The following is an 18,719-nucleotide window of genomic DNA, read 5'->3' on the forward strand; positions in this document are numbered from 1 at the left end:
TTTTTCGTCTTGCGGGGCACCACTGTACCTATTTATCTACTTGCACTTTGATGTGCTTTCGAACTGCTAGGTTGGCAGGAGCAGGGACCAAGCAATGGGAGCTCACCCCGTCACCTGGAGTCGAACCACCGACCTTCTGATCGGCAAGTCCTAGGCTCTGTGATTTAACCCACAGCACCACCCGCGTCCCTATTTCAGTGTAGTACTGTATTACCATGTATTACCAACATGGTTTTTTTTTATTTGTAGACTTTTCAAAATGAGAGCAAAAGCATCAAGCGATATTGAGGACAATCCTAGCTGTGATCCAGAATCATCTTTCAACAGAGTGCTGGAGAATATCTTGACTATTCTTCTACAGTTCTCCATGCCATGTTGTTGTGAACAAGGATTTTCAACTCTTGACAAATATGAAAGATCAGAAAAGAGAAAGGCTCCTTTGTGTTGATGAGGTGAATTTGTTTGTTTCAAATTAGGCCTAATATAAATGAGATTACCTGGCAAAAGCAAGCTCACGCCTCTCATTTGAGTTTGTGTGCATACTTAAGGGACACAAGAGGCTTGTTTATAATTTTATTTTTGGAATGAATATTGTAGCTGCATTGTTTTATACTTTCTAGATCACATTATAAAGCAGTTGTGTTCTATGTTACCAATCAAGCACTGCAAGGAATTGTTTCTTTTTTGTTTTCCAGTGTATTTCTTATCAATAAGAAATTTGGTGTGGGGCGAGCATATTGTTATTCTGAAAGCGCGGCTCGGAGGGAGAAGTTTGAGAATCACTGCTGAAAAGCCTTGCTGGCTTAGAGCTGGAACTGAAGTCAAGGCTCTTGCAAAAATCACATCAGTGATGAGTCACCCTCGTTCTTTGTATCCAGCAAAATGCACAATTACTTTGAATTCATGCAATTAAGTGTCAGTCATCTGCAGCTGTAAAGAGAAAGTATACCTGAACGGCGAGCAGCTTAGCTCTGAAATATATTGCCACTGATTTTATATCTGTGTTTCCCCCATGACTTGTACCTATGAGATGTTATGGCAAAGTCACGATTATTTGGGCGGGGGGCGGGGAGTTATTCTTTTGGCAGCAATGGGAACAAAAGGCCCTTCTTTGTACCCTGAGCTAGGAAAACAAATGTCATGGGGATGTAAAAGTCGATTACTTTAGCCACCAGCAGCTTCTTGGAAATGGGAACATGTCACTTGACATAATTGGATGTACTTTTAAAAACAAGCTTAGCGTGGTTCAGTACTCCGAAGGCAGCTATAAGGTCAGCTCAACGAAAGCCTGATTCCATTAAAGGCAGTGGGGAGTCTGCAATTACCTTCACTAGGATCTTAAGATCAGTTCTTTATCCTTACTACAGGGCTTACTAAAAAAATAATTTGGTTGTATCAGCTTCAGCATTCCGGCTAAATGTCAACTATACATTCAATTCACATAAAATTGTCCTTTTAGCAGATAAAAGATATTGGGTTACCGTATTTTTCGCCCTATAAGACGCACTTTTTCCCCTCCAAAAATGAAGGGGAAATGTGGGTGCGTCTTATGGGGCGAATGCAGGCTTTCGCTGAAGCCTGGAGAGCGAGAGCGGTAGGTGCGCACCAACCCCTCTCGCTCTCCAGGCTTCGCGGACCTCTCCTCAAGCAGCGGGAACGTTCCCACTGCTTGGGGAGAGTTGCCGGCATCCCGAAGCCTGCAAGCGCTGATCCCAGCACGTGCAGGCTTCGCGGATCTCTCCCCAAGCAGCGGGAACGTTCCCACTGCTTGGGGAGAGTTGCAGGCATCCCGAAGCCTGCAAGCGCTGATCCCAGCACGTGCAGGCTTCGCGGATCTCTCCCCAAGCAGCGGGAACGTTCCCACTGCTTGGGGAGAGTTGCAGGCATCCCGAAGCCTGCAAGCGCTGATCCCAGCACGTGCAGGCTTCGCGGATCTCTCCCCAAGCAGCGGGAACGTTCCCACTGCTTGGGGAGAGTTGCAGGCATCCCGAAGCCTGCGCGCGCTGATCCCAGCACGTGCAGGCTTCGCGGATCTCTCCCCAAGCAGCGGGAACGTTCCCACTGCTTGGGGAGAGTTGCCGGCATCCCGAAGCCTGCAAGCGCTGATCCCAGCACGTGCAGGCTTCGCGGATCTCTCCCCAAGCAGCGGGAACGTTCCCACTGCTTGGGGAGAGTTGCAGGCATCCCGAAGCCTGCAAGCGCTGATCCCAGCACGTGCAGGCTTCGCGGATCTCTCCCCAAGCAGCAGGAACGTTCCCACTGCTTGGGGAGAGTTGCAGGCATCCCGAAGCCTGCGCGCGCTGATCCCAGCACGTGCAGGCTTCGCGGATCTCTCCCCAAGCAGCGGGAACGTTCCCACTGCTTGGGGAGAGTTGCAGGCATCCCGAAGCCTGCGCGCGCTGATCCCAGCACGCGCAGGCTTCGCGGATCTCTCCCCAAGCAGCGGGAACGTTCCCACTGCTTGGGGAGAGTTGCAGGCATCCCGAAGCCTGCAAGCACTGATCCCAGCACGCGCAGGCTTCGCGGATCTCTCCCCAAGCAGCGGGAACGTTCCCACTGCTTGGGGAGAGTTGCAGGCATCCCGAAGCCTGCAAGCGCTGATCCCAGCACGTGCAGGCTTCGCGGATCTCTCCTCAAGCAGCGGGAACCACCGCTGGGCTCCCACGGCTTGCAGAGAGCTGCCTGTTTGGGGGCTGGGGTCGGGGGAAGCTCGGGCTGCCCCAGCCCCGCGCCTGGGGGGGGGAAAATAATTTTTTCCCTTTATTTCCCCCCCAAAAAACTAGGTGCGTCTTATGGGCCGGAGCGTCTTATGGGGCGCAAAATACGGTATATTCGGGAGTGGTTCTGCATGTTGGAGTACCCAATTTATGCCAATTCGCCTCAACTAGTTACGCCCCCCTCCCAAGGCTGTTTCGGGGGTGGGGGTAGAATGCCAAACAGCTTTTCCCAACATGCTGCCCTCAGATGTTTTAGCTTACAGCTTCCATCAGTCTTGGCTCCAGTATGGCGGATCATCAGATAAGGGAGATTGTAATCCAGGCATCTGAAAAGGACCAAGTTGGAAAAGGATACTCCAGAACATAGCAGGAGGGTCACAGTGGAGAGTTACAGCAGGTAGGTGGGAGCGGTGAAAACTGGGTGCCCCAACTTGCCAAAGCACTTTCCATCTGGGCAAATCCACCAGTGGATGCCATCCAGTATTTCATTAGTGGTTCTTTGAGCCGTTCCAATAAATTAAGAGGCAGGCTAGATCAATTTGGTGGTGGTGGGGAGTGAAGTTTTCTAGTTATATATAGTACGTAGCTTTTCAGAAAGAGTGTCAATTAACATTCTGCTTCATCTACCAGATCCTGGAATTCCTTAGGGAACTGTGCATAGTCAAGGTTGCCATGCTACAGGGTGAAGAAACCTGAATTAAGCACCACAGGTGCTGGGGGGAACGACATATATGAAACCAGGAGTTGGTGTCTGAACATTTGGATTCTAAAACACAATATGCTTCTGCATAATGTCTATATCTACCAGTGTATTATGGGACAAAATTACTATGAGAAGAGCTGTAGGCCAATACACCTGCTTGGGAACTCTCCAAGTTTCCTAAGCTGTCCTCCTTTCCTAACCTCTTGATGTTCCTTCAGTGTGAGACTTGCAGCTGCTGACCTGACCTCACTGCCTCTTTTCCTTCATGCCTCCCTCAAGACAGAATACACTCTCAAATCTCTCTTCACCTGAGCTGCAAGAGCAAGCAGAGCTCAAGCCATCTCCACCTTAGTTACAAGGAACTGGGGATGTTTCCTATCAACCACATATTTGCCAGTAATAGATGTAGCTTTCCCATTTTACCAAGTCAGAATCTCAGTTTGATTGTCAAGCATGCTCTCCCTGCAGGAAGTCTGCACCAAACTCATCTCTGCTGAGCTTTTAAACGCCAAATAAAATCCAAGAAGAATATGGAAACAGTCACAAGTGATTAGTTCAGTACAGTCTAATATAATACTTTGAATACATTATATGTCATAAAAACAGACTGGGGACACTTTTGTGATGTATAAATTGGATCTGCTATATTCATCTATCATCCTATCATCGTATTTCCTGACATTTCACATTCTGTTTTGCACATCCCAATAGTGGTATAAGGAGCTTTGTTGAGCCAACATGGTTAGCTCAATATTTATACGTGCGCACGTACATTTTCCCTTCTGTATTCGCCCTTGCAGTACTGTTAAAAAGGTAAACGGACCCCTGACCATTAGGTCCAGTCGTGGCCGACTCGGGGATTGCAGTGCTCATCTCACTTTATTGGCCGAGGGAGCCGGCGTTCAGCTTCCGGGTCATGTGGCCAGCATGACTAAGCCGCTTCTGGCGAACCAGAGCAGCGCACGGAAACACCATTTACCTTCCCACTGGAGTGGTACCTATTTATCTACTTGCACTTTGACGTGCTTCCGAATTGCTAGGTTGGCAGGAGCAGGGACCGAGCAACGGGAGCTCACCCCGTCGTGGGGATTCGAACCGCCGACCTTCTGATTGGCAAGTCCGAGGCTCTGTGGTTTAACCCACAGCGCCACCCGCGTCCCTACTGAATATCTGCCATTACTTTGGATAATCTTGTGCATGCAAAGAATCTTAGTTCGGTTTTCATTCTATTAAATTTCTGCTCTCCCTGTTAAAATACAGAAAACCCCACACGGAACGTGAGACAAGTCTGCTGAATCAAGCAAATGGCCCATTTTGCTCAGCCTCCTGTTCTCAGAGGGGCCAACCAGCTGCCTGTGGGAAGTCTGCAAAGCTGGACATGAGTGAAACGGCCCTACACCCAACTGCAATTTCCAAACTTGTATTAAGAGACATATTGCCGCAGACGGTGGAGGCAGAACATAGCCATTGTGGCTAGTAAATGTTGATAGCGAATAGCACTGCCCTCTTTGAATTTGCCTACTCCTCTTTTAAAGCATTTGAGTTGAGAGCTACTTCATAGCTTAAGGTGCACTGTGTACAGAAGTACACAATTTTATCTGCCTTAAGTTGTCCAACAGTCAGCTTCATTGAATGCCCAAGAGTTCTAATGTTGAAACCAAGGGAATCTCTTCCTCAGTTCTGAATACACTTTTGCATGGAAAGGCAAAGAAAGCTCTCATGTACGGCTTTCCAACACAAGGGGGATTCAAAATAACCATCTCCGAGAGAATGCCTACTCTCTATAGTGAAATATAGCTTTCCTTATGCTTTCTCAAGTGGTATATATCTCCAGCCATTAACCATTCAGGCATTTTTCACAGTGCAACTCTATACATGTCCACCCAGAAGTAAGTTGCGCTGAATTAAATGGGGCCTGCTCCCAGGTAAGTGAGAAAATGATTGCAGTCTAAGTCTTGTGAATGTTTTAGAGGCCCTTGGTAGTTTAGGAGGTAGGTTTCCCCCCCAAAATGAGTATAGGATTGAGTTTTATTGCTACTTTTGTGTTTTTGGACTAATCTTGTGTGATAACAGTAATGAAATTTATATTTTTCCCTTCTACAGAACGTGTGTATGGTCTAAATGTTTGAGGATGTCTCCTGTGCACTGCTAATACTATGCTTTACACCAAGCTTTTGTTTGCTACTGTGACACTGAAGTTGATGAAGGACTCAATAACCTCTCATATTTTTCAGCAAGTTTTATCGTTGGAATTTTAAACTCTTTTTAACAGGTTGTAGCTCAAGTTCATGAAGTAATGGTGCATATTGCGATTTAGCAATGTAAATGTCTGCTTACTATTCTGTTTGTTTCTTACTTGATGGGGGAACTATTTTGAGTAGATTATACTCTACCTATAGATAAAAGTAAAAAAGGCAAAGGACCCCTGGACGGTTAAGTTCAATCAAAGGCGACTATGGGGTGTGGTGCTCATCTCGCTTTCAGGCTGAGGGAGCCGGTATTTGTCCACAGACAGCTTTCTGGGTCATGTGGCGAGCATGACTCAACGCTTCTGGTGCAATGGAACACCGTGATGGAAGCCAGAGCGCATGGAAACATCATTTACCTTCCTGCCACAGTGGTACCTATTTATCTACTTGCACTAGTGTGCTTTCAAACTGCTAGGCTGGCAGTCTACCTATATGCAGGGGTGGCCAAAGCAGTGCAGATGTTGGAATCAGAGCTGGAAGAAGGGATCCGCGTTTGTCAGAGCACCAACTCCCATCAATCCTGGTTAGCATGGCTGATCGTCTGGGATGAGGGGAACTGTAATCCAACACCATTTGGAAAGCATCACATTGATTATCCCTGATCATGTAACGTCACGAGTAACAGAAGGGCAGTAATATGCTCACCTGTTACAACTCAAACCCCAAAAGACAACGGCTATCACTCCACTGTAACATACCTCATTGCCACATTGCTGCCATCAATAACTATAGGTCTGAGGTTATCACCATCCACTGGCACATCTTCCGGAAGCGGGGAGTCAGATCTCTGAGACTCAACAGAATATGCTTCTCGCATTATGCTAGCGTTAATGTTACTTACACTCTGATCCGTCTCAGTTTTATTTCCAAGTTTGACAAGTTCTCCCAATATATCATTGATTAAAGCATCAGTACCAAGCTTATTCAGGACAAGTTGAACCTGTTCCTCAGAATAACCTAACTTAAGTGCAAACTCCAGTTTGGTTTGATACTCTTTCACCACGTCAGGAGGTTTCTTCAGTTCTTTAGACCCTATCTGAGCTTCCTCCAGCTTAAGGTCTTGCAAGATTTCATTGCGCTTTAATATATGCGGTTCTAAACAAGGAGACCTGCACAGTGGTCTGTGAGTCTTAGGTAAGAAGCATGATTCTGGTCCAATTATAGCTGGTCGTTCCAATTCATTATCGGAATTTGTGCTCTCCTCAGAATCACAACTGGAGCTTCCAGTTTCTTCAGAAGTCTCCTTGTTAGTATCCTCCTTCCTAGAGTTAACTTTATCCATGGTTGGTTTCTCTACCATTGACCAAGGTGCAATGGCACTTATTTGAGTCTCAGTGCTGTCCTCATAGAGGTGGCCTAGGTCATGCCTCAGGTGATCCTTCAAGCCCATGAAGCTGCTGCATGTACTTGACTCCACTTTGTTGGTTTTCCTGTATTCCGGGATATAAAGTATCCTGTATTCCTAAAGAAGAAATAATAACGTTAGAACTAGGGATTTTCTTTCCATTTGGAACTTGTCTTAAGATTTAGATTTTTGCCTTCCTAAAGGGAGATTCAAATCACTCTCTTTTAATCACCTCCTGGTGAGATCTATTTGGAACTCAGCTCTGTGAAAGGTCCAATACATACTTGTATCACAGGCAAATATTAAATTGTCAAGGTTCCAAAATGAGTTTGGCCAAACTAGTGCTGGCCTTTGACCCTTGTAAAGGTTTTCAAGCAGATGTCAAGGCCCCAAGTCAATAAAGCTCTTTTGTTTCAACAATGAGACAGCTCAATCATACTGTACTTTAAATCAAGAGGACTCAAAATCCTTACGACATATTACCAGTGAGACAGAATTTACTAAACATTTAGATTATTATAGTGCAGCATAAATGTCCAAATACATATTTATCGGCAAATATGAATTTTCAGTGCTTGTCTGAGTTATTATCAAGTCATATCAATTCCCGTCACACAGTTTTAACTGCCATTACAGGACTGCAAATATGTGACATTCAATGTTTACCACCATTCAGGTTAGGAACTCTGGCACACTATATCACTCTCATCTATAAATAAGCTGGGAGTCTACCTCACCCATTTTTTCCTATTTAGCATTTTCTATAAATCTTCTGATATGGATGTGAATTATACCAATTTCCAGTGTCCGGCCAAGATTCTTAGGAGCAAAACCCAGGATGTTCATCAATTGTCTGCTCTTAGTTTTTATGGAGTGTTGAAGTTATTTCAAGCATTCATGCTATATTAACTGACAAGATCTAGACTATGGTGCAGGAGAAAACAAGAGGCACAAGAGTAGAGCAGGCAAAACTACAGGTGGAATATCAAGGATGCCAAGTGTTCACAAAATTCCAGAAGTCTGACGCCACAAAGCAAGGAAACAAGACATTTTACCTGTATTTTTTTTAAAAAAAATGGTTTGTTTGTTTTTAAGTAAGAATTCTAATACAAAAGCAGAACAATTACCACTGTCAGAAAAATACTGCCTTCCGCAGTAAGTCAACATTTGATGATTTAAACACACCAGGAAGTCTAAGCCTACAGCACTTCAAGCAGGGAATATTTGGGAATAAAGCTAAACCAGTGGTTAAGAAGGCTGCAATTCCAAGAGCTGCTGTGAAATCTTCATTTATTTTAGCAAGTAGTCAACAAAAGGCTTCAACTCTGTACACAAGATGGAACAGGACTGCAGACATCAAGACACCGTGTGCCCATCCCACCTGATACAACGGGTGGGATGTTTGAATACACAAGCATCTATGCACACTGATTGCTTTAAAATGGACCCTGTTTAAACGTATAATGCCATTTATGTGGCTGAACATTTAGATAAAAGAAATGCTTTAAAGACATCTGTCTCAATCCAGAAATGGCAATAAGTGCAAAGGAAGTTTGGACTTGGTGAATACTCTTCCAGATGAAGTCCCATGTGCTGTGTGGAGAAAATCCTTGTAACCAGAGCTCTCTCTCTCTCTCTCTCTCTATATATATATATATTAGTGTGAGTGAGTGAGAGAGCAAGGGCAACAGTACTTATTCCAGGAACTCCCTCTCTCCTCAACAGGTGACTAACACTTCCGTGCTTGATAGTACCTACCATCTGTTTGGCACAGGAAATCGTCACATACAACAGCCTGTGGATTGAGGCCAATAATAGAGAAGAAATATATTTTTATTATCATAACACAAAGTTAGGAAATTGCTGTCTAAAAATGAGTTCCAAAGGATGACATATTTTTAAAGGTATAGCCCATCTTCTGAAAACTCAGGATGGGTAACAGTAATTTTTAAACCACCATACATTTCTGTCCCCAAAGGACTAACAATCTATGTAATTTAGAGGATTTTTTTAAGGGGGGGATCCAAACAGTTATAATTAAAATATTGATTTGGTTAAAGTTAACAAGATGCACAATTTGTTCTCATTTCAGAATTCATTTTTACCCCCAATATTTCTTTGTCCCCTCTCCTCTCAAAGTCATAGGTGCTTCTCACTAGCTTTTAAAAATTAGTTCTAAAAGCTGCATCATGATGCAAAGTTAATATACCTAAAGCAAAAGTTAATATACCTAAAGCAAAGTTTTCCATCCTAAATATACAGTTTCTCATTTAAAAAGACAAAAGCATTTTTACTGTCCAATCTGTTTTAATCTTACAAAAATAACTTTTTTCCATTTTCTTGGAATTCTTAATTTTGTTTAATGGATGCACAACTGCAGTAATACCTGTTAAGAGGATATCAATGTTAGTAAGCCCTAACAGGCTTGATTTTATAAAAATAACGATCTCCATGTTCATTCAGACAGTGCTGCAGTACAAATACATGGTGAATTCAGGAAGCCGAGCTGAACAACGTTGTGATTTACTAACTGCTGCAATTCACTCGTAGCCCCATCGCCACTAACAAATCACAACAGTATCCTAATGAAAGAATACAGTTCAAAACCCACACTTTGGCGGCCTTCATAAAACTACCACCAAAAAGTATCTTAAACAAGAAAAACCTATGGAAAGCTATGTTGCTTAGCAACCAGCCTTTCGTTGCTAGGATGCACTCCTTTAACAAGCCATCATGAATGCTAGCAGAGTGCAAGAATAATTTGGTATGAACAAAGCCTACAAAAAAAAGACGGGGACTTAAGTGCGTCTGGTATACCCTCGGAGAACAATGCAGCTGCCAAACCAATCTGGAAGCTCCGACATCATTGTTCCATAAACCCTGCAATCTGCTCTGACTGGAGGAAGTATATTTAATGGGCAACACTTTTAAGATTGGCTGGAAAAAAGTTTAGGTTGGCTCATGTATCGCAATAGTAATACACTGAGATAATGGCTCACTCGCCAAACCCATGCGCTGCAAAATGCTTCCTGGGCACTGAAAATAACATCACCTGGAAGCAACTACCATTGGTTTCCATTGCAACCCATTTAAGGTGTAAGCATTTTTCATCTGATCCAGAGTAAAGTCAGTTAAGAGATGCGGACCAGAAAAGCCTATTTTAGAAATAAACTTTCACTGGAATTTTCAGCGTTCGGAAACTTTCTAAGACAATGTGAAATGGCTACTAAATGAGGAAAGAGCATGGCATTTACAAATTCAGCCATTGCATACAAGTCATATATCTCCACCCAGGCATTACAAAGAGGGCTTTTTATAATTAACGTGCAACTGTACGCTTAATATACCTCAAAGTCATACTAGTAACACATTTGACAACAGAACTTAAGGAAATGTAATGGACAACATGCTTGTACTCAGACACTTCGGAACATTTTTTTGAGGAGATAAGTACTGATTAACAGCTAACAAACCAACACAAATAGAAAAGCATAGCATTTTATTCAGACATTAAGAACAACCCCTTTTTGTGCAGCAGAAGCCTGCACATGTTTACTCAGAAGTATGCTCCACTGATTTCAATGGGATTTACTAGGAAGTGCTAAGTATTATAGCCTTAAGGTAGTTATCTATTGAGAGTCCACTGCAAATAAAACTTAATGATGCCATGGCTTCTATTTCCCAAACAGCAATCCCACTGGTACATCTCTATTCCACAGCTGTGTATTTTATCTCTTCCAAGAAATCTGCAGCTGTAACTTTACACAAGAAATTTGCAGCTGCACATCCACAAGATGTTAGTCTTTGGAAACAATTTCTGATGCATTCTGTGATATATATGTATGTACATTGCCTCCAATGAAACCTTAAGTCACAAATGAATGCAGTGGGGTCAATTACCCATATACTGAAAAGAGGGGGAGCACTTGTCCAGTCATGTCTTGAAAGTGGCCTTATTGGGATTAACTGAAATCCTGACTTGAATTCACAGGGATGTGCACTAAAATGATTACTTAAAATTTAAGCCCAGTTACCAGGTTTTATTTACATTTTTGCCTCTTGAGTCAAGAAAGGCAAGTGCTAATCAGTATGTTGGAAAGTAACAACATCAAGTAAGTTCATGGATATATGTGCCATAACTGCCTGGCTTGTCTATTGCTTTTCAGTAGTAAATGTTCCCACTAATCAACAACGCTAAGAATATTAGTATACTTTAAATGACATGTTTTGCTGGGGAAAGGAGGGATCGCTCAGGTTATGCATGATTAAAATAGCCAAGACATTGTAACAATGCAAATCAAAATAATAAATATGTAATAAATATCTGCTGCAGGACTTTATGTATTTAATTACCATTGTATTTCAGAGAGTGATGCAGACAACAGCTCTCACTCTAACAAAGGAAGGATGTCCCGTTGAACAGATTGGTTAATGCTCTAGGGCAACAGATGTCTACTGGAACTGCAGGAGACCAGCAACTGGTGGCCTGCCCATCTTCTGAAAACTTTCAATAGACTTATGCATATGTTCACACAATAGGGCATTTGGTAGAAATGCAAACTCTTTTTAACCCTTTCAGGTGTCCCCTCCCAGAAAGATATCTCTCCCCCCCCCCCCCGAGGAACTCTGGCATTGGCTCAAAGATTAAAGTGTTAAAAGTGTTCTTCAGCCTAGTATCTGAGCCCAAAATATAAAACAGCCTGAACAGCAAATCAAAACCACCTGAAAAAAATCAACACACACACACACACACTATATATATGACACTTACACATACACATACTCTACATCCTCCCTGCACCTTCATGAAGCTGGACTAAATTCTTTGACCATAAAATAATTTATGTTGTCACATGAAGGTTAATTTAATTTATCACAAAACCATCCTTTCAACACAGGTAACTGGTGTTCTTCCAGCTGCTCATTTTTACTAAGGATAATGTTTATCGAGTCAGCAAAATGCTACCAAAAAAATAATCAAATTCACTTCTAATGAAATTTTTTTATTGCCCATTAGCTATGTACAAGCTTCTGGTAATGTGTCACTCTTGTTTCTCTTACATTTCTTCACTTGAATGAATGAGATTTAAAATAACACATTTTTTAAATGCCAATTTTTTTGAAGGGGGGATTGCAGCTTTTACAGCTCCCCCCCAAAAAAAAATCCCTTACACATATTATGCTTCTTTTATTTAGGAACATACTGATGGGTCAAAAGGAGTAAAAGCGTTTAATCCCTGGCAAAGACAAGTCCAAATACTTACGTTAACTGGAAAGTACAGAGATATTGAGGCGGGCAATATTATTTTTTTTGCAGCAGGTCCAGAAGCAACTCCTTAACACGATTTCAGCTGCAAACTTCCAGGCAGGCAAGCAGAACAATGAATGGTTGACCAGATGGAATAGCAATGTCTTTGCTTAACCTATTACCGAGCAGAACAGCAACCAATCGGAGGCCAGGAAAGGCTGACAATTAGTTGGCCAGGCAGATGCAAGGAAAAGCCTCCCCACCCTACGTCAGGTTTGTAGGTTTCTAAGAGAAGCAAGTTGATGTCATTCTCAGGGTCTGCCCCGGGCAGCATGTGTATTAACGAGGGGTGTGCAGCAACAATAGGCCATACAAAAGAGACTAGCAGGCAGCTGCTGTATGAGAGGCAGAGTCATTAGGGAGCAGGCTGCCAACAAGAAACACCTGGCCTGGGCAGACTTCAGCTTTTCCTCATTGTTTCTAATTCACGAAACAAAGAAAGGGAATTATTTTTTATATAGTAAAAGTTGCAAGGTTCGACTAGAAGAGCTCAAAACAAAAAACACAGCCCACGCCGATCATAAAGGACTTTTCGCTTCTATTATTGGGGGAGGGGGAGCGCAACAGTACCCAGAACAGCGGCACAATTATACCTGCATTCTTCTCCGGCTTAAAAAAAGAAAAGAAAGTAAAAAAGTAAAAGTAAACTCAAACAGGCAGTGGGAAAAGCACTCAGAGTATTTACGTGCGGAATTAGTGTTCGATTTCCTGAAGCATTTGTTTCTGTGGTTTCTTGAAAAGCCTACATAACTGCAACGCACAAGGGGCTAGGTGCATCTGAGTAGCAATGGAACCAGGAGCTGACAAACGTGAAAACCAAGCGCCACTTTTTGCAGTCTCTATGTTGGGAAATTTCTAACAGCATGTGGAAATAAAGAAATATTCGAGGAGGGGGAGATAATACTACAGTGAGTTTGCTTAGTGGGCTTCATAACATTTAATGGGTTTTATCCAACATTGTCTCCTCCAATTTGATCCAGGGGAGGTTTCAGACAGCGGAAGGAGGAAAGAGGCAATTTTTTGCTTATTCCCTCTTCCCCTCACCACCTCCCGTGGGTCCCCAAACCTTATGGAAAAGATGGAGGGCTTGCACAGGGGGCTGCGAGGAGAAGTGGGAATTTGCAAAAATTACCCCCGCCTTTGATGACAGAAGTACCGTTCGTAAATGGAAGGGCACCGTTGGTTAAAATCCTCTCTGCCTGTAAGAGAAATAACAGTCAAAATTCAACATGCTGTTTTGATGTGACCGTCTACTCGTTTTTGACATTCAGAACGTGTGAATGACAAGGGCAATGACAAATACAGCAACTCCTTCAAGGGGAGTTTTGTTCTAAAGAACCTTGTAGTTTACCCTCCTGCATAGGATTTAAGAAGACACTATGCTACAGAGAGATGAATTCTGAAAATTGTAAATAACCTTTTGCTTATTCCTGCAGGCATAGGAGATTAACAGAAAAATAATGATTGGTGCTTAACTGAAAGATAAAATGATATATTTTTTTACTGTGAGGTCCGGTTCATTAAAATCAGTTAAATGTTAAATCATAAAAAATTCAAAATAAAAATATGAATTATTGCATATACAATGCATATATGCAACTCTTCCATTTCTTCACAGTTATAGATCTTAAACTTCAGAATCCATTCTATAGGCACTGCTGTATGTACTCTCTCTGGTAGTAGTGGTGGCAGTGAACAAATTCACAACTAACCAACCAATATATTTTAAATGATCCAGGAAAAGAAAATCGCCCAGATCCTGAGACTGTCATTCACTATTTGGAGGTTTTCAATCAGGAGCAGGAGTCCCCCTCTCTAATTTCTGCCACTATGGATACAAAGAATAAGAGAATACTACCTCAAACCACAGCAGGAAGCCTGGTCGCCAGCACTGGATTAAGCTTCTTTGCAAACAGCAAATAAAGGCAGTGATCTGAAAAAGCTAATCAGTCCCTGCTGTGGTATTTAGACTACCTCAGTTACTGGTATTGGATAATGTTAAGCGTATTAAAAACATCTGTAGGTGAAATGAGGGATCCCAGTCTGTTTTACCTAGCTGCAAAAACTTTGTCCTAGCAGAATCACTGTTCTGGTGTAGCTGTTTCTAGTTGCTTTTCATAGGGCTGCGCACCTCTCCATGTGTGCAGCGTGTGAACAACAGAACAGTTCAACAGTGCTCTTAGAAACTAAAGGAAGTGTGTTTTGCACCTGAGAAAATGCAGCATATCCAGTTATTGGGAGGAATTCAATATCACGGTCTTTTGCAGGTTCCATTACTGCAAGCAATTCTGCTTCTTAGGGTATCACAGGGTTCTTTCCCGGGCTCATTGTTGTTCAACATCTTTACAAAAGACTTGGATGCAGGAATTGAGGGGATGCTCATCAAATTTGCAGATGACACCAAACCGGGGGGGGGGGGGGTAGCCAATGCCACAGAAGACAGAATCAGGATTCAAGATATCCTTAAGAGATTGGGCCAAAACTAACAAAATTTATTTCAGTGGGCACAAATGTAAGGTTCTACACTAAGGAAGGAAGAACCAGATGCACAAATATAAGATGGGGGCCACCTGGATTGCCAATGGTACATGTGAAAAGGATCTAGGGGCCTTAGTAGACAACAAGCTTAACATGATTCAACAGTGTGGTGCAGCAGTAAAAGAAGCTAATGCTATTCTAGGCTGCATTCTATCTGCATTGTGTCCAGATAAAGGGAAGTAATAGTACCACTCTATTCTGCCTTGGTCAGACCACACCTTGAATACTGTGTCCAGTTCTGGGCACCACAATTTAAGAAGGATATTGACAAGCTGGAATGAGTGCAGAGGAGAGCAACCAAGATGATCAAGGGTCTGGAAACCAAGCCCTACGAGGAACAGATGAAGGAGCTGGGTATGTTTAGCCTGGAAAAGAGAAGACTGAGGAGAGAGATGATAGTCATCTTCCTAAACTGAAGGGCTGTCACACAGAGGATGAAGCAAACTTGTTTTCTCTTGGACTTGAACCAACGGATTCAAGTTACAAGAAATCAGATCCCGACTAAACATCAGGAAGAACTTTCTGACAGTAAGAGCTGTTCAACTGTGGAACAGTCTCCTTTGGGAGGTTGTGGACTCTGCTTTCTTGGGAGTTTTTAAGCAGAGGTTGGATGGCCATCTGTCATGCATGATCTAGCTGAGATCCCTGTATTGCAGAGGGTTGGACTAGATGACTTCCAGGGTCCCTTCCAATTCTATGAATTTGAGGGAGCTGTGGGTGCTTGGCGTGGGCGGCGGGGGGGGGGAGCCCTACTGTGCTAGCAGAAGCTCTTACACTGCCCTCTGCTAGTGCGCTGGGTCAGCTGAATCTGGGCCATTGTTATTCTTTTTGCCTATATTTTGTGGTGTTTAAATTATTGAAAACCACCCTGGGAATTATATTCAAGGGGAGCGAGGGAAGAAGTACCGTACTTAAAATAACATAAAATTGATGAACTGCTTACTTTGGCGTGATGGAAAGGCTGACAGACAAGCATAGTGGTTAGACCTGCGAGAGTGGGTTCGAATCCTTGCTCAGCTCTGAATCACACTGGTGACCTTGGGTCCCTCACCATCTTCCAGTCTAACCTACCTCCCAGGGTTGAAGATAAAATGGGGAGGGGGGAGAACCATCTTGAGCTCCTTGAAGAAAAGGCTTGACAGAAATATAATGAATAAATCTTGTCAGCTGCAAAGACATCTGGGAGTATACTTTAAAAAATAAAATAAAATTAGATTGCATTTTTATATACATACACTACCTCTGGGAGTATACTTAAAGACTCAATGAAATATATTTACACACATTCATCCTTGTATAGATTGAATACAAAGTTAATCATGCACAGAAATCATTCCTTTTACTATTATTCCACACGTGTGCATATCTGATTCATTGCATCTTACAGACTGGGCTCTAGACCACTGCATCTTAATGTGACAATAAATATATGCATCTTTAAGATGCCACAGGACTCTTGTAAACAGCATTTTGCAGAGATTATGTATCTTTTACAAAAATAAATTAAAATATAGCTTTATTTATTTATGCTTGATTTAAGTTACTGGAAATGTTTGTCATGCAACTCTAATAACTACTGGAGTGGTGGTGGTTCTAAAAGCACTTCAGTTACAGGATTCCAAATGCTTCATTCTAAAACAATCATAGTTCACAAGATTATTCTAGTGATGAGCTCCCCTTGATTTACCTTCTAATTAGCATTACTTTCCAAACAAACAAACAGCAACTCAGGGTCTGTTTAAGGGCTCTTTAAAAGCCCAGTGAGACAAAGGCCCAGGAGATTTCACCCTCTGCCTTCCTGCCCATCCTACCCCAAGCAAATTTACTTTATGAGAGGCAGAAATGACTGGATAGTAACAGTAGCTTTGAAGACCAATTTTCTGCATAGAACAGTAAACTTCTAACTTTTCAGACCCAGAACCCACTCTTAACCCAAACATGAATTTGGAGACCCACCTTGGATCAAGGCTGAAGACCAGTGACCCAACCCACTGTTGCCATACAGTGACTCTCATTAGTGTCTTTTGTGCCACAGGCTAATCAATTACCTTTTTAACTAAAGATGGTGGGGACTGAACCTGGGACCGTATGCCTGCGAAGTATGCACCCTACCGCTAAGCTATGGTCCCTCTCCAATTCCCTGAACACAAGGCTGCACAGGAAACTGTATTTCCCATTCAGCAATGGACATGCTTGATCCTGCTCTGGTGACCGCTGGCCTTGATGGTGAGGCTTATAAGATCTCAGTCATGCCTCCAATTGCTTGTTCCACTCCCTTTGTCAATTAACTAAATGGTTGGATGGTATAAGCCCATTACAAGATGAGCCCAAACTTCCAAACGGGATTTCAGTCCCAGCTCTTCAAGATCCCAGGAATTGCAAATTGAGGAAATCAGAAGGAAAGAAGCAGTTCATAGTTCAACATTTTTATTGCCTTTGGGTATGTAATGCCATGTTGGATCAAATTCGGAACGTTTCAGCCAGTGGCTCCTTTTGTGCAAAGCAATATAAAATCTTGCAACTACAGGCTGGAGATTACAGATATGCATGCAGGCTCATGCATCCTGCCTTTCCCCTTCCTCCATGGTTCGTGATAACTATACTTTGCCATGACATCTAAACTGTGCAAGCTACACTGAAGGGCTAAATGAGGCTGCATCAAAAGTATGGTTTCAAGCCCAATTCAAACCATGATTGGGAGGAAATTCTAAAGCTAACACATACCGCTGTTTCGTTTTGAGTCAGGTGTTGCAGGAAACGAAGATTAACACAAGCCATGGAAACAACAATGAACTTTCACACGAAAGGGGAGGAAGGAGAGAAAGCACATGCTTCATGATCTCCACAACATGGTTCTCCAATTGGGTACTGTAACATCTTAACTGAGCAGTATGTGGGTGGGTGATTTACAATCAGCACACTCGCGCATATGACAAAGTTAACAAACCATATTGCTACTATATTATTTAGATGTGTCTTGATAGCTTTCTCTGAGTCATTTCTAAATTCTTCCTAGAGAGATCCTGGACATTGGCCAACACACACACACACAAATGTTAGTGCAATTTTATTAAATCATGCTGTAAAAGCGTTCATGTTAAGAGTTTTAACTAGTATACTAGATTTCCTACTGGAAACATCAAGGACAACAAAGAAACCTAAGCAGGAAACAATGTGGGTCTCTTGTCACATTGGTGGCAGGGTATAATGGCATTACCAGAAAGTACACAGAGCAGATGGAACAAAGAAAGCTCCAGTTCTGCACCAAAGCCTTCCGATCCAGCAAACTGAGCAGTCTAGCCATTATCCCACTGCTATATTTAAAACACAATGCTGAAATGCAAGAGGTTACTCCAGGTCATCGGGAAAAGTGGCCTGCAGAGTGGATATGCACACTTCTGCAAGGGACCAGAGATTCTCCTCTGTTTGTTTTTCCTGGGACAATCAGACAAAACAAAGAAACTGAAAAATATATACATCAGCTTGCATCTTCTGTCCTGAATTACATTGGGATGTAAGTATAAGAATAATAAAGATTTTAATACACCACCTAAGAATTTGATAACTCAGTCTAAGGTCCACTCAATCTAGTATTCATCTCTGAGAATGGCTACTAGTCAGATAACATAGGAGGCTATTAAGTCAGTGATCAGCACTGGTTGTTTTTTGTCCCTAGAGATTCCATGCCTATGATTGTGGGCCTCCATTTTTAGCTATCATAGTTACTAGCTATTTCATTCTCTAATCATGATAAAGATTGTGTGTATATGTTGGGGGATCCAACATGTATAAATACTGGCACTTGTCAGTCGTATCTGAGAAATGCATTTCCACCAAAGGAGCCATCAGGAACTATTTT

At 42.5% G+C, this 18,719-nt stretch overlaps 1 protein-coding gene across 7 annotated transcripts in view; it reads right to left on the bottom strand.

Annotated features, from left to right (window-relative positions):
* ZC3H12C (zinc finger CCCH-type containing 12C) overlaps positions 1-18,719 on the bottom strand; it is a 48,960-nt gene that overhangs the window by 13,906 nt on the left and 16,335 nt on the right. For 6 of the 7 annotated variants that reach the window (XM_081199351.1, XM_081199350.1, XM_081199352.1 and 3 more), the window contains one exon: positions 6,368-7,131. In XM_081199351.1, the coding sequence (XP_081055477.1) occupies positions 6,368-7,059 (692 nt within the window). In that variant the 5' untranslated portion in view covers positions 7,060-7,131. Of the gene's footprint in view, positions 1-6,367; positions 7,132-12,278; positions 12,517-18,719 lie in introns of those variants that run through there. The other variant, XM_081199354.1, reaches the window with a different exon arrangement.

This window comes from Podarcis bocagei (assembly GCF_964188305.1).
Source record: "Podarcis bocagei genome assembly, chromosome: 6".
NCBI lineage: Eukaryota > Metazoa > Chordata > Lepidosauria > Squamata > Lacertidae > Podarcis > Podarcis bocagei.